Source organism: Capra hircus, chromosome 12 (assembly GCF_001704415.2).
Source record: "Capra hircus breed San Clemente chromosome 12, ASM170441v1, whole genome shotgun sequence".
Classification (NCBI taxonomy): domain Eukaryota; kingdom Metazoa; phylum Chordata; class Mammalia; order Artiodactyla; family Bovidae; genus Capra; species Capra hircus.
This window is the reverse complement of record NC_030819.1, coordinates 31462754-31486712: the sequence shown is the minus strand read 5'-3', so window position 1 is coordinate 31486712 and position 23959 is coordinate 31462754. Positions and strand designations below refer to the sequence as shown.

The window sequence follows — 23959 nt, the reverse complement described above, 5'->3', positions numbered from 1 at the left end:
GAGCACGGGCTCTGGGTGTGCATGCTTCAGTAGTTGTGGCTCGAGGGCTTAGTTGCTCCGCTGCATGTGGAATCTTCCCAGACCAGGGATTGAACCCCTGTCACCTGCATTGGCAGGCAGATTCTTTTTTTTTTTTTAAAATTTTTATTTTTACTTTATTTTGCTTTACAATACTGTATTGGCTTTGCCATACATTGACATGAATCAGCCACGGATGTACATGAGTTCCCCATCCTGAACCCCCCTCCCACCTCCCACCCCATATCATCTCTCTGGATCATCCCCGTGCACCAGCCCCAAGCATCCTGTATCCTGTATTGAACATAGACTGGTGATTCATTTCTTACATGATAGTACACATGTTTCAATGCCATTCTCCCAAATCATCCCACCCTCTCCCTCTCCCACAGAGTCCAAAAGTCTGTTCTAAACATCTGTGTCTCTTTTTCTGTCTCGCATACAGGGTTATCATTACCATCTTTCTAAATTCCATATATATGTGTTAGTATACTGTATTGGTGTTTTTCTTTCTGGCTTACTTCACTTCGTATAATAGGTTCCTGTTTCATCCACCTCATTAGAACTGATTCAAATGTATTCTTTTTAATGGCTGAGTAATACTCCATTGTGTATATGTACCACAGCTTTCTTATCCATTTATCTGCTGATGGACATCTAGGTTGTTTCCATGTCCTGGCTATTATAAACAGTGCTGTGATGAACATTGGGGTACATGTGTCTCTTTCAATTCTGGTTTCCTCGGTGTGTATGCCCAGAAGTGGGATTGCTGGGTCATAAGGTAGTTCTATTTGCAATTTTTTAAGGAATCTCCACACTGTTCTCCATAGTGGCTGTACTAGTTTGCATTCCCACCATCAGTGTAAGAGGGTTCCCTTTTCTCCACACCCTCACCAGCATTTATTGCTTGTAGACTTTTGGATCGAGGCAGGCAGATTCTTAACTGCTGGATCACCAGGGATGACCCGTCACTTTCTATCTTATATAAAAAAATGCTGACAACATTTCAGTTCTACAAGGATCAAGCCATTAGGCATCACATATCTTAGAGTGTGACCTGAAGGGAATTGAGGACGGAAAACATCAGAAAACATTCTTTGCTTTGGGTATATTGGCCCTTAGTTCAGAAGAACATCTAAGGAAAAATTTCAAAGGACCTCAGACTCTTTCATTTTCCCATACACAGTTAGGCAGACTAAAGATAATTTTAATGTGAGATATCTGTTCTTTGTGATTAGCAGTAATCTTTTAAGGCTTGACTACATATTTTTTTTCCCAGCAAAAAAACTTTATAGGTATCCCGGCTCCTCCTTTCCCTTTTCCGAGTAGCTCCTCAGAGCTATCTGACAAGCTGTTTCGGGGCTGCAGCCTTCCAAAAGATCCTCAGGTAAAACTACTCAGCCATTTTGTGCGTTTTTTCCTTTCGACTGACCATCTTGGTACTTGTCTAGGTTGGGCTCTCAAGGAAGCAGATACTGTTATGAAATTATGAGTGCAGGAGCTTTATTAGAGTTAACATCTGTGAAAGCACAAAGGATTGGGTGCGGAAAGCTGTCACAACATACTGCAGAGCTGACAAAAATCTCTGCTAGTTCAGCAGGGAACTCTGGAGCAGATGGCCCCTTAAAGGGGTCCAGTGTCAGGCAAAACAGTTAGACCTGTACCCCTGCCTTTAAAATAGCGGGACCTCAGAGTAAAAAGCTGAAGGAAAACCCAACAAAACTAACAGCTGGATGGCTCTAGGCAGAGGGTACTTTCATGACAAGGAATCCAGACATCTTATCTCCACATCTGCCACAGTACTGCAGTGGGACACTAATTAAATTTTTGCTGGCAGTGTATTTGGTGATGAAGAGGTCTTAGTGAGGTGTACTCTAATTCTAAAATTCCACCTGAGGGACTTCCCTGGTGGTTCAGCAGTTGAGAGTCCAGCTTGCAATGTTGGGGACCTGGGCTCGATCCCTGCTCAGGGAAGTAGGATCCTACATGAATCGGAGCAGCTGGGCCTGTATGTTGCAGATATTGACACCAAGCACCGCAATGAAAAATCCCAGGTGACACAGCAAAGATTCCCACATGCCACACCTAAGATCTAATGCAGCCAAATAAATAATAAGACAAATAAATAAATATTTATAAAATTCCACTTGAATTTATGGTGGTAGACCACCACTTTAGGTAACTAGATTTGTCACCACCAAAAGATTAAAGATGAAAAATATCAAATGTTGCTTAAGGCCTCTAAAATGATCAGGATATCATTACTCCCATGCCTTCCCCCAAAAGTTGCTCCTATGGGACAACTCAGGGCCTCTTCTGCTTGTGATGCATCAAAGATCCAATCTGACTTCCTGAAATGCCACCTCCTTGATCTGTGTGAGATCACAGATTCTCATTGTCCTCTGGAGAGCCACTCTGAGCTCCTTCTGCCCATTTCACAATGAAATGCAACAGTGCAACAGTGGAGAGAAAGAGAAAGGAGCTGATTCGCTGGTCGGATGGTTCATTTTAAGGGTGTATTACAGCATGGTGCTTAACATAGTAGAGGCTCTGGAATCTGTCACCACTTGTTAGCGATTGGCTTTGGAAAGTTCCTGAACCTCCCAGTGCCTTAGTTTCCTGACTTGTTAAACCCAGATGACAATTGTGCCTACATCACGGAGATGCTGTGAAGACAAAATAACGTAGCTCATGCAGTTCTTGGCTTGGGAAGGGGTCAACACATACCTGCTCTTCTTCTCCTTCTCTTTCCCCTCTTTCTCTTCCTCGTCTTCACTGAAAAGACACTTTCCTGTTGAATTTTTTCACCTGTTCTCTAGGTTAGCAAACCATTCACAAAACTTGGGAGAAGAGTAAAACTGAAAGATCTGTTACTCTAATAAGATTTAGGATGTTTACTTTGGGTCAGGTCACTGGTTTTCACCATTATGTTCTCATTACTGTTCTGGGTGTGCTAGGTGTAAACAATGGCCTCCCTTCTGTGCAGCAGCTTGTTTGAAAGACAAATGGACATATAAATGATTAATGAAAGTGCAGCTGCATATAAAATTAAGTTCTAAACGAACAGTATAGACCATAAGTGATGTAGGGCTCTAATTTCATTTTGCTGACACTGGTGGTTGTCTTGATTGTTGAAAGGTAATACCATTTGGGGTGAAATTGTGAGAGTGAGTTCCTGCATAGCTACACAATGAAATGTCATGTTTACTATCTTAGAACCGAAAATGCATTGTTATACCTGAAGAAAGCCTGGGCTTCCCTGGTGGCTCAGATGGTAAAGAATCTGCTTGCAATGTGGGAAACTTGGGTTCAATCCCTGGGTAGGGAAGATATTCTGGAGGAGGAAATAGTTACCCACTCTCAGTATTCTTGCCTGGGAAATTCCATGGACAGGAGAGCAGCTGGCAAAAGTCCATGGGATCGCAATAAGTGGGACAGGACTCAGCGACTAAGCAACTAAGCACAAAGAAAGGTTAAAGACATTTAAGTATGACATTATCTTTGCCTCTTATTGTATCAGCCTATTAATACTTTCCACCACTGGATGTGTCAAGATGGCAGATATACCAAGAACTGATCAGTGCTTTGAATGAAACAACAGGGAAGGCTTACATTTTTCAGTTGCTCTCTCAATGAATGTCTCTCCTTATTGTATTTTTGCTGTTTTTAACTGTTTTTTTGCATCCAGTAGCCTTTTTCATTGCAGGGGATTTCTCTTTTGGGGATTCAGGAGGGAAGTGAAATAGAAAAGACAACTGAGCCAGATCACGTGGGATCATAGTTTTCAGTGTATAGAAACTCTTTCGGTTAAAGAGTACGCCGCCCCATCATATTCTTTTACTTGCTAGAGAAACATGCTTTGTGTTTGGTGGGAGATACACACGGTAGGTCAAGTGTGGTTAACCGGTTATTGAGATCGTCTTACAGCACACAAAGCGAATCTTTACTGCTAAACCCTTTGAAATTACTGATGTGAATATGACCCTAGAAGAGTCCTATATTTTCATTATCTTCGTGTATCCTTTCAGTAACCTAATGCTCCTAGGGGCTCCTTTCCTCTGCGAGATACATGAGTATGGCTGAAGACTCCTTGTTGGACTCTTAAATCTCATTATCAAGAAGGGGACAAACAAAACAACCTAAAAAGATATCCCTTAACTCACTAATGGTTTTTTAATAAGTCTTTTATAAGTGTCCTAGCATTGGTCTAGCCTGGGTGGATAACAAGACGAAGTGCGAGGAAACACGATGACTTGTCCTCAGGTGTTCCTGGAATGCGTCTCTTTTCTCCTCGACAATGTGACTCTGCCGGCACGCAACCCGTCGGACTGAAAAGACCAATCAAGGACGGTGATTTTTTTTTTTTTTTTTTTCTCCGCTCCTTTAGCCACCACCCACTCCCTACAGGCTGACAACCTAGATCGCTCCCCCGGACTTGCCTGACTTTTCCATCTCATCCCACCCAGCGAAACCCCCCCTCGCGACGCGGATGGGACGCCGGAGGACCCAGCGAGCATGCGCGACCATCCCGAGCATGCTCAGTAGCGCGCGCGGCGCCCCGGAGCTTCGCCCCCCAGCTGCGGCCGACGCGGAGGTTTCCGCGGCTTCTGCGGCAGCGACGGGAAGTGAGGCGGCTGGGCCGGGCGACCGCGGCCGCAGAAACAGAGGCGGAAGAGTCGCTGAGGCGACGACGTCGTTGAAGGGGGTGGCCGAGGGGGCTGAGTGCCGAGGGGACTCACCCGCTCGGAAGCCGGACCCCGAGCCGGGCAGGATGGATCACCACCAGGCGGGGACTGGCCGCTACCAGGTGGTGAGTTTCTGTCCCCAGCCCCGGCCTCCTGCGCCGCCCGGAACCCCGGGATTGTCCCCCCACCCCGACGCGGACTCCAGAGCCCCTTTCCACGGGTTATTCCTGGTGGGGCATGTTGGCTAATGTGTTTTTGGCTCTTCTGGCAGGACTGTGCTTCCTTCGCATCTCTCGTATTGGAGGCTGCCTGTGGGTCCTTTGAGACCCTTCTCTCTAGACCCAGGTCGTCTTTTAGGTCCTCATCCTTCCTCTGTTAGACACCCCCCCCCCCTTTTAGAACTTATATGTCTTTTATTTCTCACTTTCTCGATCATTTCGTCATGCCCTGACCCAGTTACTTCAGAGATTTTCCAGTGGATTGTATACTGGAAATGAGTTCACATACCTGCTGGGAAGGTGATCGCCGTCATAGATGGAGTGGGTGGGAAGGAGGGAGAGGTAAGCACTACGTGGGGTGAGATGTGGATTTGGTTTAAAAAAAAAAAAGTGTGGGTTTAAAAATTGCGCAACCGTAGAGAATAGTCGTGGGGCTGATCTTATTTCTTAGTCCTAGTTAACCTTGTCGTTTTGGCCTTTTCTGTTTTTATTAGAAAAGCGACTTTTTTTTTCCTATTTTTTTTAATTGGTGGGAGGGGAGACAGGAAGTTTTCCTAAAAATGCTCATCGTGTTTGGAAAATAAATTTTCTTTAAGTACAAGGTTTTCCAGTTTAACCATATAAATCCTTTGTAAGTTGAAATGAGTGAAAAGTGCCCCTCTGTTTTTCCCGTGTCCGTTTTTCTAATATATATTTTTCTTCTGATACTAATTCTGATGGTGTCATTGGAGAGTCCTAGGTAAACCCTGTTTAAAAATGGACTCAGCTATAGTTGACTATTTCCTTGCAGCTAGGTAGTATGTTATTCTGTAAACTTTGAGGTGGTAATTTAGTTAAGCCTATTTTCTGAGGGAAAGGAGAGAAACGTTGATTATGGAGCACCGATGGTACAATTGACAGTACTGTTTGTGAGATTTACAAATCTAGATATGTTAGTGCAGATTTCATGCTTCAAATCTATTTACACAGGTGAGACTTACTGTGTAAGAAGAATTTCTATTAATAAGTGTACTTTGACAAATATGAAGGGTACTGAAAGTTAAAATCCCAACGTATGTAGTTTTGCGGTATTTTTTTTTTTTTAAATAAAAGCTCATGATGCATCAGTTTCATCTGGTTTACATCTGGTAAAACCTCCAAATGATGTATGTTCATTTGGAATTTTGAATTCTGCAAAATGGGGGTGTGGGGGGTATACCACGATAAAGTTATTGATCTGAATTCTGTAAAAATTTATCAGTGTTTTCAGAATGGTTTGGGAAATATTGCTGCCAGTATGGGAAGACATTTTTCAAGTTGTTAGTGTATACACTTTTGATGGTTTGTTTTCATTTTTTTAAGGCATATTCCTATTTTTGCAGATGTTAGTAAAAATAAAATATTGAATATTGTTACCAGTGGGTTTATTTCTTTTCTCTAATCACGTTTCTTTCCTTTTCCTATTTGTTTCCCTTAATAGTATTAGCCAATTCAACTTCTTTCTCTTTGGGGTTTTGCTTGTAAGAATCAACCATGTTCTCATATACAGATACCTATTCAAAACATTATTAACTGATGTATCTATGCTTTAAAGTGATTTATTACAATATCACATTTGCTTTCAGTAGTTATGGTTAATTGTATATTTTTAAGAATTCCTAAAACCAAAATGTTGGAAATTGCTCTGTGACCTTTAAGATACTTTCTTTTTCTCTACAACTCCTTTCAAAATAGTGGACAGTATGATATTTTATTGCCCTTCTTTTTTTTTCCTAGGTGGATATGTGCCCCACATAGACTTTGAATGGGTGGAGGCAGTCTTTCAGAGCAGAGGGCAAAAATCTGCCCTTCTAAAGATACTTCTCGATTCAAGTAGGTAGGATATCACCTTCCTTGTAAGGTGAAGTGTTTGAGAATCTTAGTACAGTTTACATTTAGATTTAAATTCCAGTTCCTGTGTAATTACATGGTAATTTCATCTGTCTAGAATAGCTCTTGGTTTTGTTGAGAATGGCCTGATCAATAACTTTATCTTGGTATATTCCCCACATCCCTGACCCGGCACCCCCCATTAGAGATATGTCCTATGTAGACTTTGAATGGGTGGAGGTATTCCTTCAGAACAGAGGGCAAGAAAAAAAAAAAAAGGGCAGCCGATTTGGTTGGCATTAAGCTAGGGACCAGTCTACAGCTCTGGCTTGCGTGACTAACACAACTGTTGTGCGCTGGCTTTTTTGAAAACTCTGGAATGATTAATAACAACGGAGCAGTGAGCAGTTTCAGTTGTTGAATGTTTAGAGATGACTAAGTAGAAGACAGGAAAATATGCTCGGTGGCGAAATGGTATATACGATGTTAATTTTCCACTTATTCATAGAGTTAAAATTTAGTTTTCCGTATCGATAAGTTGGGGCTTCCCTGGTGGCTCAGATGGTAAAGAATCTGCCTGCTATTTGGGAGACTCAGGTTCCATCCTTGGGTCGGAAAAATCCCCTAGAAAAGGGAATGGCTACCCACTTCAGTGTTCTTGCTTAGAGAATCCCATAAACAGATAAGTTAATGGTGATGCCTAGGACCATCAGAATGCCTTACTGTCATTAATGAATTCACAAGCTTTATGTGAAAACTACTTTTTCTGTGATCTCTGCTCCATCGTTAAGTATCTAAATTTTATTCAGTAAAACAGTGTTTACAATGTACAGAGCTACACATATAAACACCTTGCCTTGTTACCCTTCTAATTTCAGAAAAAACCATGTAGTTCCATTGTGTCATGGGAAGCTGACTTTTGTTTGGTGGGAAATGGGCAGTGTTGCCAGACTATGAAGTAGTTGACTTGGCTTGGAGCTGTTATGCCACATTCTGTCTTTGATGTTCTCTATTTTAAAGGACTTGTGTACTTGAACCACCAAGCTGACTGCTAAGTTTTCAAAGGTATTCTGTGTACAAGTTAAATTGGCACTGTTGATTGCAGCAGTAGTTTTCCAAACTGGAGCATTCAGAATGAAGATAATAGATGGTTTTAGAAGAAATAGAATACATATTAGCATATGTGTGTGCTAAGTTGCTTCAGTCATGTCTGACTCTTTGTGACCCTATGGACTGTAGCCTGTGAGGCTCCTCTGTCCATGGCATTCTCCAAGCAAGGGTTTTGGAGTAGGTTGCCATTCCCTTCTCCATGGGATCTTCCCCGACCCAGGGATCAAACCTAGGCCTTTTAAATCTCCTGCATTGGCAGGCAGGTTCTTTACCATTAGCGTCACCTGGAAGAACATATAGTTGCATATTATAACTGTGAGAGCTTCTGCCCTGAAGACAGTGGTTTGAATTTGTTTAACCTAGCTCTCCCTAAACCACAGATTTTTAGAGACAACTTTGATTAGAGACAACTTTGATTCTATTAACATTTCCAAAACGTTAGTTTTCTATAAGAATGAAGTATTCGTACTATGATGATATAGCTGCTTTGCTCTAACATATGGTGAATTAGAGTTGCTCTTGATAAACCAGCTGGGAAGGAGGTTGACTATTAATGATTAAACAAAATCTCACATCTTTTAACGTCATTTGAGCCTATATTTAGGTTGTGTTGATTACAATTTGTGAGGCCTTGCCTTAGTTATCTAACATCTTAAAGCCTCAGTTTCCTCATGTTAGTACCTACCTCATTAGGATTATTATGAGAATTATATAATGCAATACATGTATAAAATGTAGTGTAGAGATGGATATATAATAAATATTATGAATAATGCAAGGTAAACAAACTATAAAATTTTACATAAATTGCAGTTTTTGCTGCTGTCTGTGTTTTTGTCTCTTGTTTAGCAACATGAAAATCAACTAGCTCTTTGTGGTCCATGTCAAGAACTCTGAAAAATCTCAAGATTTGATTTTGCCATATTTACAAGCTGACACTTAGTCTGTTACTGTTTCATGGTTGCTGGCAGACAAGCAGGAGACTCCCAGGTCAGAAACAAGTGACGTTATTACTCACAGCACTGCACACTCATGAACGTCAGCCTGTTTGTGCTGTCTTTCCTTGTAACCAGGTCGCATGAGGATGATGGGTCTAGATGGATGCACGTAGTGGATCACAGCTAAGGAACTTGGGACCAAGGGGCCAGCACTTTTTTTTTTTAAAGCAAGCTGCAGGCATTAAAGCAAACAACAGACAAGCTAGTTCACCTCGCCCTGAGAGGCAGTTGTCAGCTGTGGTCACCTTGACCTTCTTTGTTGCCTGTGTGACTTATTATAAGAATCCTTGCAGTATCATGAAATGGACAAGCTTTGCAGACTGTCACACGCAGTAAAAATGTGCAGGGACACTCAGACCCACAGCTGGCTGCCTTAGCCAAGAGTACAGGTTCTGGGTGAGATGTGACTTTTAGGTGCAGTCATGTACTTTTGTTTCACATTTAAAAGAAATGTTTCAGTCTTTGACTTTATGTTTCAGTTTTTCCTTCCTCTCTTGTCCCAGCGAGATTACTTGTCACTTGTTTGTTTCCTTTGAACTTATTAATATCCTTTATCTGATTTACATTCTTCCCACACCTCTTTTACATCATCAGGGTCCATTGCTTAATCTAGGTACTTTTCGTTCTTTTCATGCTTAAGTTCTTTTATGTTGACATTGTGAACTTTTCCTTGAAACTCTTTCCTCATTCCTGAAATGAAGGAGCTCTCTACTCGGCCTGCGGTGCAGGAGGCAGAGGAGATGTAGGTTTGATCCCTGGGTCAGGAATATCCCCTGGAGGAGGAAATGGTAACCCATATTCTTGCCTGGAAAATCCCATGGACAGAAGAGCCTGGTGGGCCACAGTCCATGGGGTCGCAAAGAGTTGGATGTGATTGAGCAGCTAAGCACTGACTGCCCTGATTTTTCTTCTCTCCATGAACTTACTTTGTACTTACTCTTCAAATGTTGATATTTGCTATGGCATGGACTGTTGTAATAGCCTGCTTAGAACTTTCTTCCTTCATCTGATCATCCTTTGGTATATGCTTGCACTGCATGAATTGTAGAATATAAATTTGATTTTCACTTCCTTGCTTAAAAATCTTCCGTGGCCTCATTGAATCTCCCCCACCCCCCAGTTTAATATTAAAACTTTCAGGGAATTCCCTGGTGGTCTATTGGTTAGGACTCTGTGATTCCACTTCCAAGGGCATGGGTTCGATGTCTGGTCAGCGAACTAAGATCCCACAGACCGCACAATGTGGCCAAAAACAAAACAAAAGCTTTCCAATATATTCAAAAGTTTAAAGAATTGTACAGTAACTTCCATATACCATATACCAGTTGTTGGGCCTACATTTCCCAGTTCAGTTCAGTTCAGTTGCTCAATTGTGTTCAACTCTTTGTGACACCATGAACTGCAGCACACCAGGCCTCCCTGTCCATCACCAACTCCCAGAGGCCACCCAAACCCATGTCCATTGAGTCAGTGATGCCGTCCAACCACCTCATTCTCTGTCGTCCCCTTCTCCTCCTGCTCTCAATCTTTCCCAGCATCAGAGTCTTTTCCAATGAGTCAGCTCTTTGCATCAGGTGGCCAAAGTATTGGAGTTTCAGCCTCAACATCAGTCCTTCCAATGAATATTCAGGACTGATTTCCTTTAGGATTGACTGGTTGGATCTCCTTGCAGTCCAAGGGACTCTCAAGAGTCTTCTCCAGCACCACAGTTCAAAAGCATCAATTCTTCGGCGCTCAGCCTTCTTTATAACCCAACTCTCACTTCCGTACATGACCACAGGAAAAACCATAGCCTTGACTAGATGGACCTTTGTTGGCAAAGTAATGCCTCTGCTTTTAAATATGCTGTCTAGGTTGGTCATAACTTTCCTTCCAAGGAGTAAGCGTCTTTTAATTTCATGGCTGCAGTCACCATCTGCAGTGATTTTGGAGCCCCCCAAAATAAAGTCAGCCGCTGTTTCCACTGTTTCACCTGTTTCCCCATCTATTTCCCATGAAGTGATGGAACTGGATGCCATGATCTTATTTTTCTGAATGTTGAGCTTTAAGCCAACTTTTTCACTCTCCTCTTTCACTTTCATCAAGAGGCTTTTTAGTTCCTCTTCACTTTCTGCCATAAGGATGGTGTCATCTGCATATCTAAGCTTATTGATATTTTTTCCGGCAATCTTGATTTCAGCTTGTGCTTCTTCCAGCCCAGTGTTTCTCATGATGTACTCTGCATATAAGTTAAATAACTAGGGTGACTATATACAGCCTTGATGTACTCCTTTTCCTATTTGGAACCAGTCTGTTGTTCCATGTCCAGTTCTAACTGTTGCTTCCTGACCTGCATGTAGGTTTCTCTAGAGGCAGGTCAGGTGGTCTGGTATTCCCATCTCTCTCAGAATTTTCCACAGTTTATTGTGATCCACAGTCAAAGGCTTTGGCATAGTCAATAAAGCAGAAATAGATGTTTCTGCTTTTTTGATGATTCAGCAGATGTTGGCAATTTAGTATTTGTGTTACTGTATCCATCTTATTTTTTGAGCTTTCAGAATAAGTTGCAGATATCGGTGTACCTCACTGAAAACCACATGCTTATCATAAGCCTAGAGTTAACTGTTGCTTTTTGGTTTTTGTGTAAAATTGATGTATAGCGAAATGCACAGATCTTCCGTGGCCTATTAGATGAGTTTTGACAAGTACATAACATCAGTGTAACCCAAACCACTTTTAATATATAGAGCAGGGACCGGCAAACTACATTCTAACTCTTGTTTTGTAAATAAAGTGTTATGGTAGTGTAGCCATGTCATTCATTTACAGTGGCAGATTGGCTTTTGAGGTAGAACCCAGAAAGCCTGAAATATTTGCCCTTCTGCCCTTTATGGAAGAAGTTTACTGACCATTGGGACAGAACACTGCTGTCATTATAGAAAGTTCACTCATGACTCTTCCCTGTTGATTCATACCCACCAGGTGATTGTTATGCTCTTTTGTTTTTCACTTCAAATTAGATTTGCCTAATTCTAGAATCACACAGCATATGGTTTGCCAAGCTTCTTTCACTCTGCATGCCGTTTAGGAGATTGATCCATGTTATTGTATATATTAGTGCATCCCTTTTTATTGTTGAATGGTATTTTATTGTATGGATGTATGACAGTTTGTTTATCCATTGCTCTGTTGATAGACGTTTGGGTTGTTTCCAGTTTTTGGCTATTACAGATAAAGCGGTTAGGAATATTCTAATGCAGATCTTTCTGTGGGTATATGTTTTTATTTCTCTTCGGTGAAATTACTGGGTAATAGGGTAGATGTATGCTTAATTTTATGAGACATCACCAGACATTTTTTCCAGGTCTGTGTACCATTTCCACGTGTACCATTTTACACTTAGACCACCAATGTATAGAAGCTTTGGCTGCTTTACCACCTTGCCAACATTTTGATATTTTCAGACTTTATACTTTCAGCCATTTTAGTGGGCTTACTGGATTTTGAAGTATAAATTTGCGTTCTTTTTTTAATGTCTTTTTAAAAAAATTGCTTATTTTTGGCTGTGCAGGGTCTTTGGTAATATGTGGACTTTTCTCTAGTTGTGGTGCTCCAGCTTCTCATTGCAGTGGCTTCTCTCCTTGGGAAGAACGGGCTGTAGGCGCATGAGCTTCAGTAGCTGTAGCTCATGGGCTCAGTTGCTCGGTGGCATGTGGGATCTTCCCAGACCAGGAATCGAATCTGTATCCCCTGCATTGGCAGGCAGACTCTTTACCACTGATGCACCAGGGAAGCCCCTAAATTTAGGTTTTTAACATGCAGATTCCTTGACTGGCCCTTTGCATATCTATACAATGCCGCATTTTAGCAATCTCCCCCTCCCGCTTAATTTTTATGCAATAACCGCTGAAGTCCAGGAGGACGTGCTTCTTATTAGCGTCGACCCTAACATCTTCTCTCGTGCTTCCCTGACTTCACATGTGTTTGTTTCTCATCTAAAGTTCCGTGCCGCAACCCTGTGGTTTCTTTTGCTTTATAAAATCCTGTTCCTAAATGTAAAAACTCCTACGAAATTATAATTGGAAGAGGAGGCAGGGTGAGTTTCATGGATCTGTCATCTCTCCATCACGGCAGAAGGAAAGTTGAGAATCACAGTGTCAGAGAACTTGTTATTCTGAATCGTGTTTTTGTACTTTTTTGTGTACCTTCTAGAGGTGCTTCGGGGTTCTGGGAATGTCTGATTTTTATTGCCTCTTTAATATAGATTTTAAACTTTGAGGAAATGCACACTCAGGTGTGTTTAAAACCAGGTTTCCATAGCTCAAAGATTAATATTATGTTAATTTGTGTTGCCAGGGTAGTTTGTTTTTGGACGGACCCCACATTAAAGTTTCTCTGGCTGTTTCTGTGCATGTAGCAATAGTGGCTAAGACTGTGTCATTAGTTTGCTTGAGTACAACTCATTTAAAAAAATTATGCAAACAAGTGAGCTACCTTAGAATGCCTGAACATTGCTGAATCAGATGCTAGCCATCACCTACGTGTATTTGAGCATTCCATGAGCTAATAATGGTGTAGTGTTTGTGCAGTCACAAGTAAATGCATTGGGATTATGTCCTAAAAATAACATTATAGATAGCATATGTGCATGTTGTATGTTTTGAGTGCCTCTTGTCAGATTTATACTTAAAATAAGGCATGGGAGCAGTTTTTAGATATCATTATTGATTAACTGTGAAACCAAGGTCCTATAACTCATTTATTCAATATTAATTTTAAAGTATCTCTATCTGCCAAATTCTGTTTTAGGTACTGGTAAACAAGACAGTTCTTGTCTCATGGCTCATACTTTGTTGGAGGGAAGGCAGATAAATAAGTAAGCATAATTTCAGATAGTAATAGGTGGTTTAAAGAAAGTGAATCAGGATGCTGGAATAGATAATACATTTTATCAATAGTGAACTAGCAATAGTAGAACAATAATATTTTTTTGTGTTATATAGCAGGAATATGCTGAGAACTCCGCTGTGTGCTTTTACACTTAAGAGCACGTTTATTCTTTAGAACAGTTCTGTGAAATAGATAATGTCATGATCCTCATTTTGCAGATGGAGAAAAATGAGACATAAAGAGGTTAAATAATAGGCATGTGTATGAATCCAGGTGTGATGGATCTGGTATTCAAATCTTGATGCTTTAGTTTTATATTGTTTCATAACAAACTACTCAAAACACAAGCATTTTATTATGGTTCAGTTTGGCTGTGATGAGTAGACCGGTGCTTCTGCTCCATGGGCTGTTAACTGGGGCTCCAGCCATTTGAGGACTTGATTGGATTGGAACATTCAAGATGACTCACTCCCTTCACTAGCCGTTGATGATGCCTATTGACTGGAAGCTCAGCTTTGACCATTGATCATTTCGGTTCTCCTCTGCGTGTGTCCTCTTCATGTGCCCTCCCAGTGTGACTGTGGCCTTTCACATCATAGAAGGGAAAACGAAGCTGCCATTCCTCTTAAGGCTTGGACTTAGAACTCCAGAGTGTCATTTGTGCTGCATTCTATTGGTTAAGAAACTTCCCTGGTGGCTCAGATGGTAAAGCGTCTGCCTACAATGCAGGAGACCTGGGTTCAATCCCTGGGTCAGGAAGATCTCCTGGAGAAGGAAATGGCAACCCACTCTAGTACCCTTGCCTGGAAAATCCGATGGACGGGGGAAGCCTGGTAGGCTACAGTCCATGGGGTCGCAAAGAGTAGGACATGACCGAGCGACTTCACTTTCACTTTCTTTCTATTGGTTAAAGCAGCCATAAATCCAGCCCAGATTTCTGTGGGAGCGTCTGTTGCGGTTCACGGACTCGGGCTTCCGTAGTTGTGGCACACAGCCGAATAAAGAATGAAAGGAAGGAGGTTTTTTTTTTAAGAATTTCAAGGTGATCATAGGGCATTAAGCCCCAAGCATGAGGCTCTCCAGTGGCTGGGTCCATGTGACTGCCCTGGTTATATGCTCCTAAAGAGACCCCTGAAAGGCGTTTTACTGTGAGAGTAGTGGCGGTGGTGGTCTGGGCTAGAGGTCAGCACACGTTCTTGTAGAGGACCAGATAGTAAGAATTTTAGGCTTTCCAGGTCATGTGGTTTCTGTCACAGTTGGGTACCAGATTGGCTGTCTCAGTGCAAAAGTATCCAACTTAATGTATAAGCAAGTTAACATGGCTGTGTTCTAAGAAAACTATTTACAAAAACAGATGGTAGACTGCATTTGGCCTGCTAGCTATGATTTGCCCACCCTCGATGTTCACTTTCACTTTGACTTTTCACTTTCATGCATTGGAGAAGGAAATGGCAACCCACTCCAGTGTTCTTGCCTGGAGAATCCCAGGGACGGGGGAGCCTGGTGGGCTGCCATCTCTGGGGTTGCACAAAGTCGGACACGACTGAAGTGACTTAGCAGCGGCAGATGTAGATGAAAGAGGAATGTACCTCGTAAAGGCCTTAAGTTTGGGCATGTTGCAGGATGCTTCTGACAGATGTTTATTTCATTCAGTCTTGAACTAAACCCTTAGGAACTGTGGCAAAGTTGTTTTGCATTGCTTACTTCTTGTAACTGGTAATCAGGTAGGCACCTGGTCTATCACTAGAATTGCTGTGGAGACCCCAATTACAATATAACATTTCCTGTGAAAAAAGCAGAGACTAAGCTTTTCATATCTCATAGAATCTTCATTCTGTTAGAATGGTCATGTCACTGAGGCCATTTAAAACACAGTACCCCCTTCACAGTACTCCGATTTTCTGTTTCATTTTTTTCCATGGTACTTGTCACCAGCTGATATTTTCAAATATTTGTTTAATTTCTCCCCTCACCCCCCACCCCCCGCCGTGTGTAAGCTTCACAAGGACAGATCTGTTTTGTTCATTGCCATGTCTGGCATCACTGACTCATGGCCATGAGTAAGCTCCGGGAATTGGTGAAGGACAGGGAGGCCTGGCATGCTGCAGTCCATGGGGTCGCAAAGAGTTGGACGTGACTGACCTGACTGATTGATATCTGTCAATATGTGGTATATGGTAGGCACTTAGGAAGTATTCGATAAGAATGAGTGATTGGTGTCAGCTCAAGACCAGTTCCATAGATTCAAAACCTTGTGTCTGTTTTTTTATTCTAATTCTCATTTTTATAAGAATTCTTTTGTTTTTTTACTGCTACCGAGACTTGGACTCTCTCAGGTTGTGTGTGTGTGTTTTGCATTACCTTCTGGCTTAACATATGCTGCCTAGTGTTATGTGTCTTTCCCTCTCCCTTCCCCCACTTGTTCTCCACACGCACGCATGCACACGCACGCGACTGGCCCCATAGAGTTGTTCAGTAAGGAACTCACGGAGCCATGTGCAGTGGCTCTACTTAGTACCTTCATTGACTGTGGAGCTGTGGGTCCTGCTTTTATTTTCCTCGTCTGTTTTATATTGACTACTTACAGAGTATTTTCTTTTTATTTCTTTAATGTCACATCTACATGCTAAAACACTGATTATATGTGTGTTAATAATATATTTTGAAAGTTTATATATATTCTACATGCGGAGGCCTGACTTAAGCTTAAATAACTATGGAATACATTCTGCTGACCTTATTAAATGTAAATTTACTCAAAAGAGCATTGTAGTTAGGGCTAGCCTATCATGTGATTATAAATCGTCGTCTGTGTTTTCATGTTATGGTTTCTTCCAAAAGTTTGGTCACTTAGCTGGAATTAAGGTGTGGGTAAGATTCTTGTTAAAGACATGCCAAGTGCAAGTTGGGAAATGCTGCAGTAGTCTGAGGTTTACTATCAGATTATTTCAGGGTTTTGACTTGTGTACTTTTAAGATTTGAACATCAGTACTTTAATTTTTAAAAGTTTAGGAATGTGCTGCGGTTTAGGTTCTCTGTGGTGTTTCTCCTGAATTACCCATTACATTATATAAAGAAATTGGGCTGTTTGGCTGAGGCTTTGAGAATAAGGAAATAAACTGGATAGTTTTACTTCTTTACGAATTTTGAGGCTCTTGGGACTTGTGGCCTGTTGGATGCTAGACTGAAGAAACCCAGTAGTTTCAAAGAACATTTGTTCTCATTTGGGTACAGTGTTCATTTATATCAGGGTGACTTTTTGTGTGATTTCCTCAAAAGGGGAAGGATGAGCACTTGAAATAATACTTGACCCTTTTAAATTTTTGTTTGTCAAAAATTAGAGCTTTAGAGCTCAGTCTGAGTCCCTGCTAACTTCACTCTGCTTTGTTACTGCACTGCACGTGTACATGTTTTGAATGGTAATCTTTCTGTTTTCTTACCTTGCACCTTGCCAGCCACCACCCCACACCATGCTCTCCCTTGCCTTCTGGCTTTGGAACATACTATTGCCCTTTTCTCTTTTCATTCTTCTTCCTCCAGGATGAATTTCTATTCTTTATCCAAATCTGTTTAGATGTTCTTTTCTCCGGAAAACCTCCCCTCATCCTCTGCCTCCCCAACTCCATTTCCTCCCTTTCCTACCAAGTTTGCTGTATGCTTTTAATACTGTGCCCTTATCATAGTCTTTGCTCCATGGTATGCATTTTGTAAACTCAATGCGAATTAGGGCTTAGGTCTGTCTTATCTATAATAGTACGTAGTGTAGGTCTGGGCCCATCATATAGTGCATTGTAAATGCTTACTGAAGAAATAAACATGCTATTTCCGAATGAATTCAAGTATATCCATGAGATTACTGATATATTTATAAAGTGGATAGATTTCCAGAGTATTTTTTTGTAAAAGTGACATTATATTGCGCAGCCCATACAGTGATATTTTGGATGTCCATAATTAGAGTATGTACTTTGCTTTTAGAATAGTGCAGAGAAATCTCTTTAGATGGATTCTGGTAGTTTTACATAATTCCTCATCTGACTGGTGACTTGCATTTGCAAATAATTAACCATGGTTAGGTTATTTGGTTTACTTATGGACAGAAGGAAACTGTTTCCAGATATTGTGAAAGCAGGGATCACTTTCTTCAGCCATCTCATTTTACAGAAGACTGCCCGAGGGAGGATCTGTTCAGGGGTTTTTCAGCAAAGCTTGGAGGACAGATTTTTTTTCTCTTACGTATAAGCATTATTAGCTGAGTTAAAAGCTGGGAAACAGAACTTTGATTTTGGTTGCTGCTGCTGCTAAGTCACTTTAGTCGTGTCCGACTCTGTGCAACCCCATGGACGGCAGCCTACCAAGCTCCCCCGTCCGTGGGATTCTCCAGGCAAGAGCACTGGAGTAGGTTGCCATTTCCTTCTCCAATGCATGAAAGTGAAAAGGGAAAGTGAAGTCACTCAGTCGTGTCCGACTCTTAGCGACCCCATGGACTGCAGCCCACCAGACTCCTCTGTCCATGGGATTTTCCAGGCAAGAGTACTGGAGTGGGGTGCCATTGCCTTCTCCGTCATTTTGGTTACCTTCCTTTTATTGATGGCGATACCAGACATGGTGATACTGCCAGGCTTGACCAGTATAGGAAGAACCTGGTAGTCACTGGCCAGCCGATTGTCGAGAACCCAAAACTGTGTAATCTTTTAGTGGGCTGGATTCAGTTTGGAAGTGAGTTTTCTTTGACCAGCATATGTTTTTTAAAATCAAAACAATACAAGTATACAGTTTCGAAAGTTAGAGTCGAAAAAGACAATGAGAAACATCAGTCCTCCTTTCCCAGGCTTGGTCCTCCAAGCTTTCTCCTCAAAAGAACACAGTCTTTAACTGTTTTAGCTGCTTTGGTTATTTAACTTTGTATTTTAAATGTAATGATATTAAGCTACTACTTGATTTGTTTGTTTTGCTTTGGATTCTTCCATGACCTGCTTTTCCTTCCCAGATCATCTCTGTAGTCTCACCTCATAGGTTCGCATCTTGGCTTCTCACTTAAAGCACTGTAACCCTTGGGCTGATTACGTAACTCCTCTGTGCCGTCGCTTCCTCACCTGTGAAGTAAGGATATAGTGTGGGTACTTCCCTTACTGCTAATAGATAGAATTATTGGGAAGAGCAAATGTGTGAAAGGCTCCTAACGTTTGGTTAAGTCGATAAGTAGTGTTTACATTTTATGACTATGAAAGCATTGTTCGCTAGTGAGTCAAAGTGGTGTGTTTTGTATAACTTTTAAAATTTTTCATAGGGTTGCCTAGTTTTTATTTCTTCGTTTCTTTATTTTTATTGAGGTATAGTTAATTTACAATACTGCACTAGTTTTAAGTATACAGCAACGTGATTCAGTTATGTATATAACTCCATTCGGATATTGAGTATAGTTCCTTGTGCTATGCAACAGGTCCTTGCTGTTTACCTGTTTTATGCATAGTGGTGTGTATGTGTTAATCCCAACCTCCTCTAATTTATCCCTTACCCCCCACCCCCTTGTGTATCTATGATTAATTCTTTACAGATCTTCTGTCATTTTTCAGAATTTGCTTTTCAGCTGTGTTTTTGGCTTGATCACATGGATTGGATAGGTATTAGTTCCTTTATTTTGTTCTTTGAAGACATTCTTCCTAGAGCCGTCCATCCTGCTGTTTCTAACTATTACTATTTGTTCTTTAGGCCTGGCACACAGCTGCCATACCGAGACTTTCCTCTTCATCACTTCGCTATGTTGGATCCTCTATATTTTGAATTCCATTTGATTTCCATTTATTTGGGATTTTCTTATATGTCTTTATAAAATTTTCTAATTTTTTTTTTCTTTTGGTGGTAAGAGACCACATTCACTGTGGTCTGATTCATTTTAAATTTATTGAGACTTGTTTTATGGCCTAGTATATTACCTTGGTGATGTATTATGTGCACTTAAAAATAATGTATATTCTTCAGTTGTTGGATACAGTGTTGTATAAATGTCAGATCTCAGCTTGTGGGATCTCAGCCCCCTAACCAGACTTTGAACCCAGGCCAGGGCAGTGAAAGTGTGTGCTCCTAGCCACTAGGCCACGAGGGGACTCCCTATAGATACATGTTTTGGAAACAGAAAATTCCTGACTGAGTTTGTTTTCTTTCAGCCGTTTAAGATTTTGTTCCATTTTCTTTCGATGATTCGTGGTTTCTGATGACAAACCTGTAGTTATTTGAATCCTTGTTTCTCTGTATCTAATATGTTGTTTTTCAGCCTGTTCCATTAACTTTCATCTTTGATTTTTATTTATTTTTTTCTATTTTGGCTGTACCTTGCAGCACGTAGGGTATTAGTTCCCTGACCAGGGATGGCACCCTTGCTCCCTGCATTGGAAGTGGAGAGTCTTAACCACTGGACTGCCAGGAAAGTCCCTATCTTTGATTTTTAGAAGTTCTGTTACGATCTGTCTAGGTGTAATTTTCTTTGAATCTGTTCTGCTTTAGCCTCACTGAAGTTGAATTTGTTAATTTACTCCTTTCATTACTTTGATGAGTTATGGACATTATTTCTTCAGTTTCTTTTTCCTGTTTTTCTGTGAGTTTCAAGTTGCTTGTTTTCTACATCTTTTAAAGGTTTAGAGTTCTTGTGGCTCTGTTTGTTAGCATATTTATTTTTTCTATTCTTTTTCTTTTCTGTTCTTTAGAATGGATGAATTCTCTAAATCGATTTAAATTCACTCTTTGTGCTGTGGATCCCATCCAGTGAATTTTTTGTTTCATGTATTTAATTTTTCCAGTCGAAAGTTTTTATTTCATTCAGGTTTTTGTTTTCTATTTACCTTCTGAGTTCAGTTCAGTTGCTCAATTGTATCTGACTCTTTGTGACCCCATGAACTGCAGCACACCAGGCCTCCCTGTCCATCACCAACTCCCAGAGTTTACCCAAACCCATATCCATTGAGTCGGTGATGCCATCCTGCCATCTCATCTTCTATCATTCCCTTCTCCTCCTGTCCTCAATCTTTCCCAGCATCAGGGTCTTTTCCAATGAGTCAGCTCTTCGCATCAGGTGGCCAAAGTATTGGAGTTTCAGCTTCAACATCAGTCCTTCCAATGAACACCCAGGACTGATCTCCTTTAGGATGGACTGGTTGGATCTCCTCACAGTCCAGGGGACTCTCAAGACTCTTCTCCAGCACCACAGTTCAAAAGCATCAATTCTTCGGCGCTCAGCCTTCTTTATATAGTCCAACTCTCACATTCATACAAGACCACTGGGAAAACCATAGCCTTGACTAGATGGACCTTTGTTCGTAAAGTAATGTTTCTGCTTTTTAATATGCTATCTAGGTTGGTCATAACTTACTCCAAGGAGTAAGCGTCTTTTAATTTCTGCAGTGATTTTGGAGCCCAGAAAAATAAAGTCAGCCGCTGTTTCCACTGTTGTCCCATCTATTTGCCATGAAGTGATGGGACTGGATGCCATGATCTTATTTTTCTGAATGTTGAGCTTTAAGCCAACTTTTTCGCTCTCCTCTTTCACTTTCATCAAGAGGCTTTTTAATTCCTTTTCATCTTCTGCCATAAGGGTGGTGTCATCTGCATATCTGAGATTATTGATATTTTTTCCGGCAATCTTGATTCCAGCTTGTGCTTCTTCCAGCCCAGTGTTTCTCATGATGTACTCTGCATCTAAGTTAAATAAGCAGGGTGACAATATATAGCCTTGATGTACTCCTTTTCCTATTTGGAACCAGTCTGTTGTTCCATGTCCAGTTCTAACTGTTGCTTCCTGACCTGCGTATAGGTTTCTCAGGAGCCAGGTCTGGTATTCCCATCTCTCTCAGAATTTTCCACAGTTTATTGTGACCCACACAGTCAAAGGCTTTGGCATGGTCAATAAAGCAGAAATAGAACCTTCTGAGATTCCCTCTCATTTTATTGGTTTCAAGGTGATATTGCTTTATTTCCCAAAATATAGTTGTAATACCAGCTTTAAAATCTTTGTATGTGGTGCTAGTGGTAAAGAACCCACCTGCCAACGTAGGTTAGACATAAGAGATGCAGCTTCGATCCCTGGGTCAGGAAGATCCCCTGGAGGGGAGGGCATGGTAACCCACTTCAGTATTCTCGCCTGGAGAATCCCTGTGGACAGAGGAGCCTGGTGGGCTGCAGTCACTGAAGTGACTTAGCGTGCATGCACATAGTAACTATAATCTCAATCATCCTGGGATTGGCATCTCTTGATTGCCTTTTCCCTGGAGAGTGATATATTCCTTAATATTTTGTATTTCTAGTAACTTTGGATTTTATCCTGGATCTTCTGAGTGTTTTGCTATGGTCCTCTGGAAAACATATGTATTTTGTTTTAGAAGCAGTCAGTTCAGCTTCAGATTTTAAGTACTGTCTCCCATTCTGTGTGTAGTGGTTCAGATCTAAGCTTAATTCCTTAGGCCCTCATTCATCTATTTTAGTTTCAGTCCTGCACATGCATGGTTCGAAGAGTGGTGATTTCCCCTCACTTCCTGGCCTGCCTGGGCTCCGTTTGCGCCTCGCTTCCTCTGGTTGGAAATAGCAAGGGTACCATTGGGGGTTTGGTAGCCCCAGCCAAGGTGCCTCGCCACAACTATGGTTCTGCCTCACAGCAAGGCTGCAAAATGACCAGAAAGGGAACACTCTCCTTTGTGCAGGTTGCTTCTCCAAGGTTTAGTTTCCCTCCAAATCCCTATTTTCCTTAAATTTCAGAATGTTCAGATAGTTCTTTTTTATACTTCAAGTTTGTAGTGGCTGTCTGGGGGAGGGCTGTACTGTAGGGGGCCTGCCATGCTGGAACTTGAGCCAACTATAGATTTGTGAGGTTTTTGTTTTTCTACTCCCTGCATTAACTTTATTCCTATTATTTTTGCTTGTTTTTCTTTCATGTGAGAGGTTTTCTTTAAATTTGGGTGCTCTTTCTTTGCTTATTTATATTCTATAAGCTGTGTTTGTGTTTCTTGACTTGTTCTTCCAGGATTGTGTCATTTCTTGGTGAGCCAGCCTTTTCACTGGGGGGCCTCCAAAGTGTCAGAGTCTGCCATTTAGTTAGGAAGCTATGGCAGTAGTTTAGGTAGGCAATCCTAGTAGCTTGGATTAGGTAATTAGATAATTAGTAGCATTGAAGAGAAGTAGATGGGTGGATTCAAAGATGTGTGTGGTGTGGCAGTGATGGAGTGTGTGTGTGTGTGCTTGAATTAGAATCAGAAGTACTCATGAGGGTAATGCTGTGGCAGAGTAGATTACTACCTGTGAGTTTTTATTTGAGGCATTTTGAAATAGAGAATCTGAATTTAGAGACAGTAAAACCTGAGTCTGAATCTTGTTTTTGCCCCAGCGAGGTGTGTCAGTTCAGTTGTTTAAAGCTTGTTCCAGTATACTCATCTCAGAGGGTTGTTGTAGGAAGTAGGGTAGATGCTATAAGTAAAGTGCCTTTGTTTTGTTCTGGTTTTTAAAAAGTAACATTTATTGGACCTTTTCTATGTCAGGGTTTATTTTAAGTGTTTACAGATATTAACTTTTGTAATCCTTATGAAAGCCCTGTAAGAGAAATAGACTCCCATTTTGTAGATGATAAAAATGCCTAAGTAGGTCACAGAGTTGGTAAGTGTCGGAGCCTAGGTTTGAGTCTTAAAAAGTTGTTTCCGAAGCCTTTGTACTTAACCAGTATGTTTCATATCCTTAGCCCAGTGTAGGTGGTTGAGGACAGGCTTAGAACTGTTTGTCCCAATTTGCTTTTTGGTACATGATATTGTCCTACACAGTAATTTTTATTGACTTATTAATTGAAAGCAAAATTACTGTAGTGTCTAATGAAATACTTTAGGCCCATCTTTATCAGTGTTTTACTTATGCTAACTCAGGTTTCTCTTTAAAGCAAAATCTAGTCTTTCAAAAGGTAAAGTTAAAATTTTAGTTTACCAGAGGTTTTCCTCTCCAAAACTATATGGTAAGTTTGTTTTTTGTGTGTGTGCTGAGATGGCTTTGCTGACAGAATTTGTGTGCCATAAAGAATCACCTATCCAGTTCCTCTTGGGATAGGATTTTCGCTCTGGTTTTTTCAGAGGCACAGTTTATAACGTATTTTGGTCTTGTGCATCTTTGCAGTAATGAATTCATGTGTGTGTAAATTTTTACTAGAAAATGTCAGTGTTGTGGAAAATCCTGTTGAAATAGTTTC

At 41.0% G+C, this 23959-nt stretch overlaps 1 protein-coding gene across 1 annotated transcript in view; it reads left to right on the top strand.

Moving 5' to 3' along the window:
- NDFIP2 (Nedd4 family interacting protein 2) overlaps window positions 4401-23959 on the top strand; it is a 73752-nt gene continuing 54193 nt past the window's right edge. Inside the window, exon 1 of the mRNA XM_005687689.3 lies at window positions 4401-4828. Coding sequence (XP_005687746.1) covers window positions 4508-4828 — 321 coding nt within the window. The 5' untranslated portion in view covers window positions 4401-4507. The remainder of the gene's footprint in view (window positions 4829-23959) is intronic.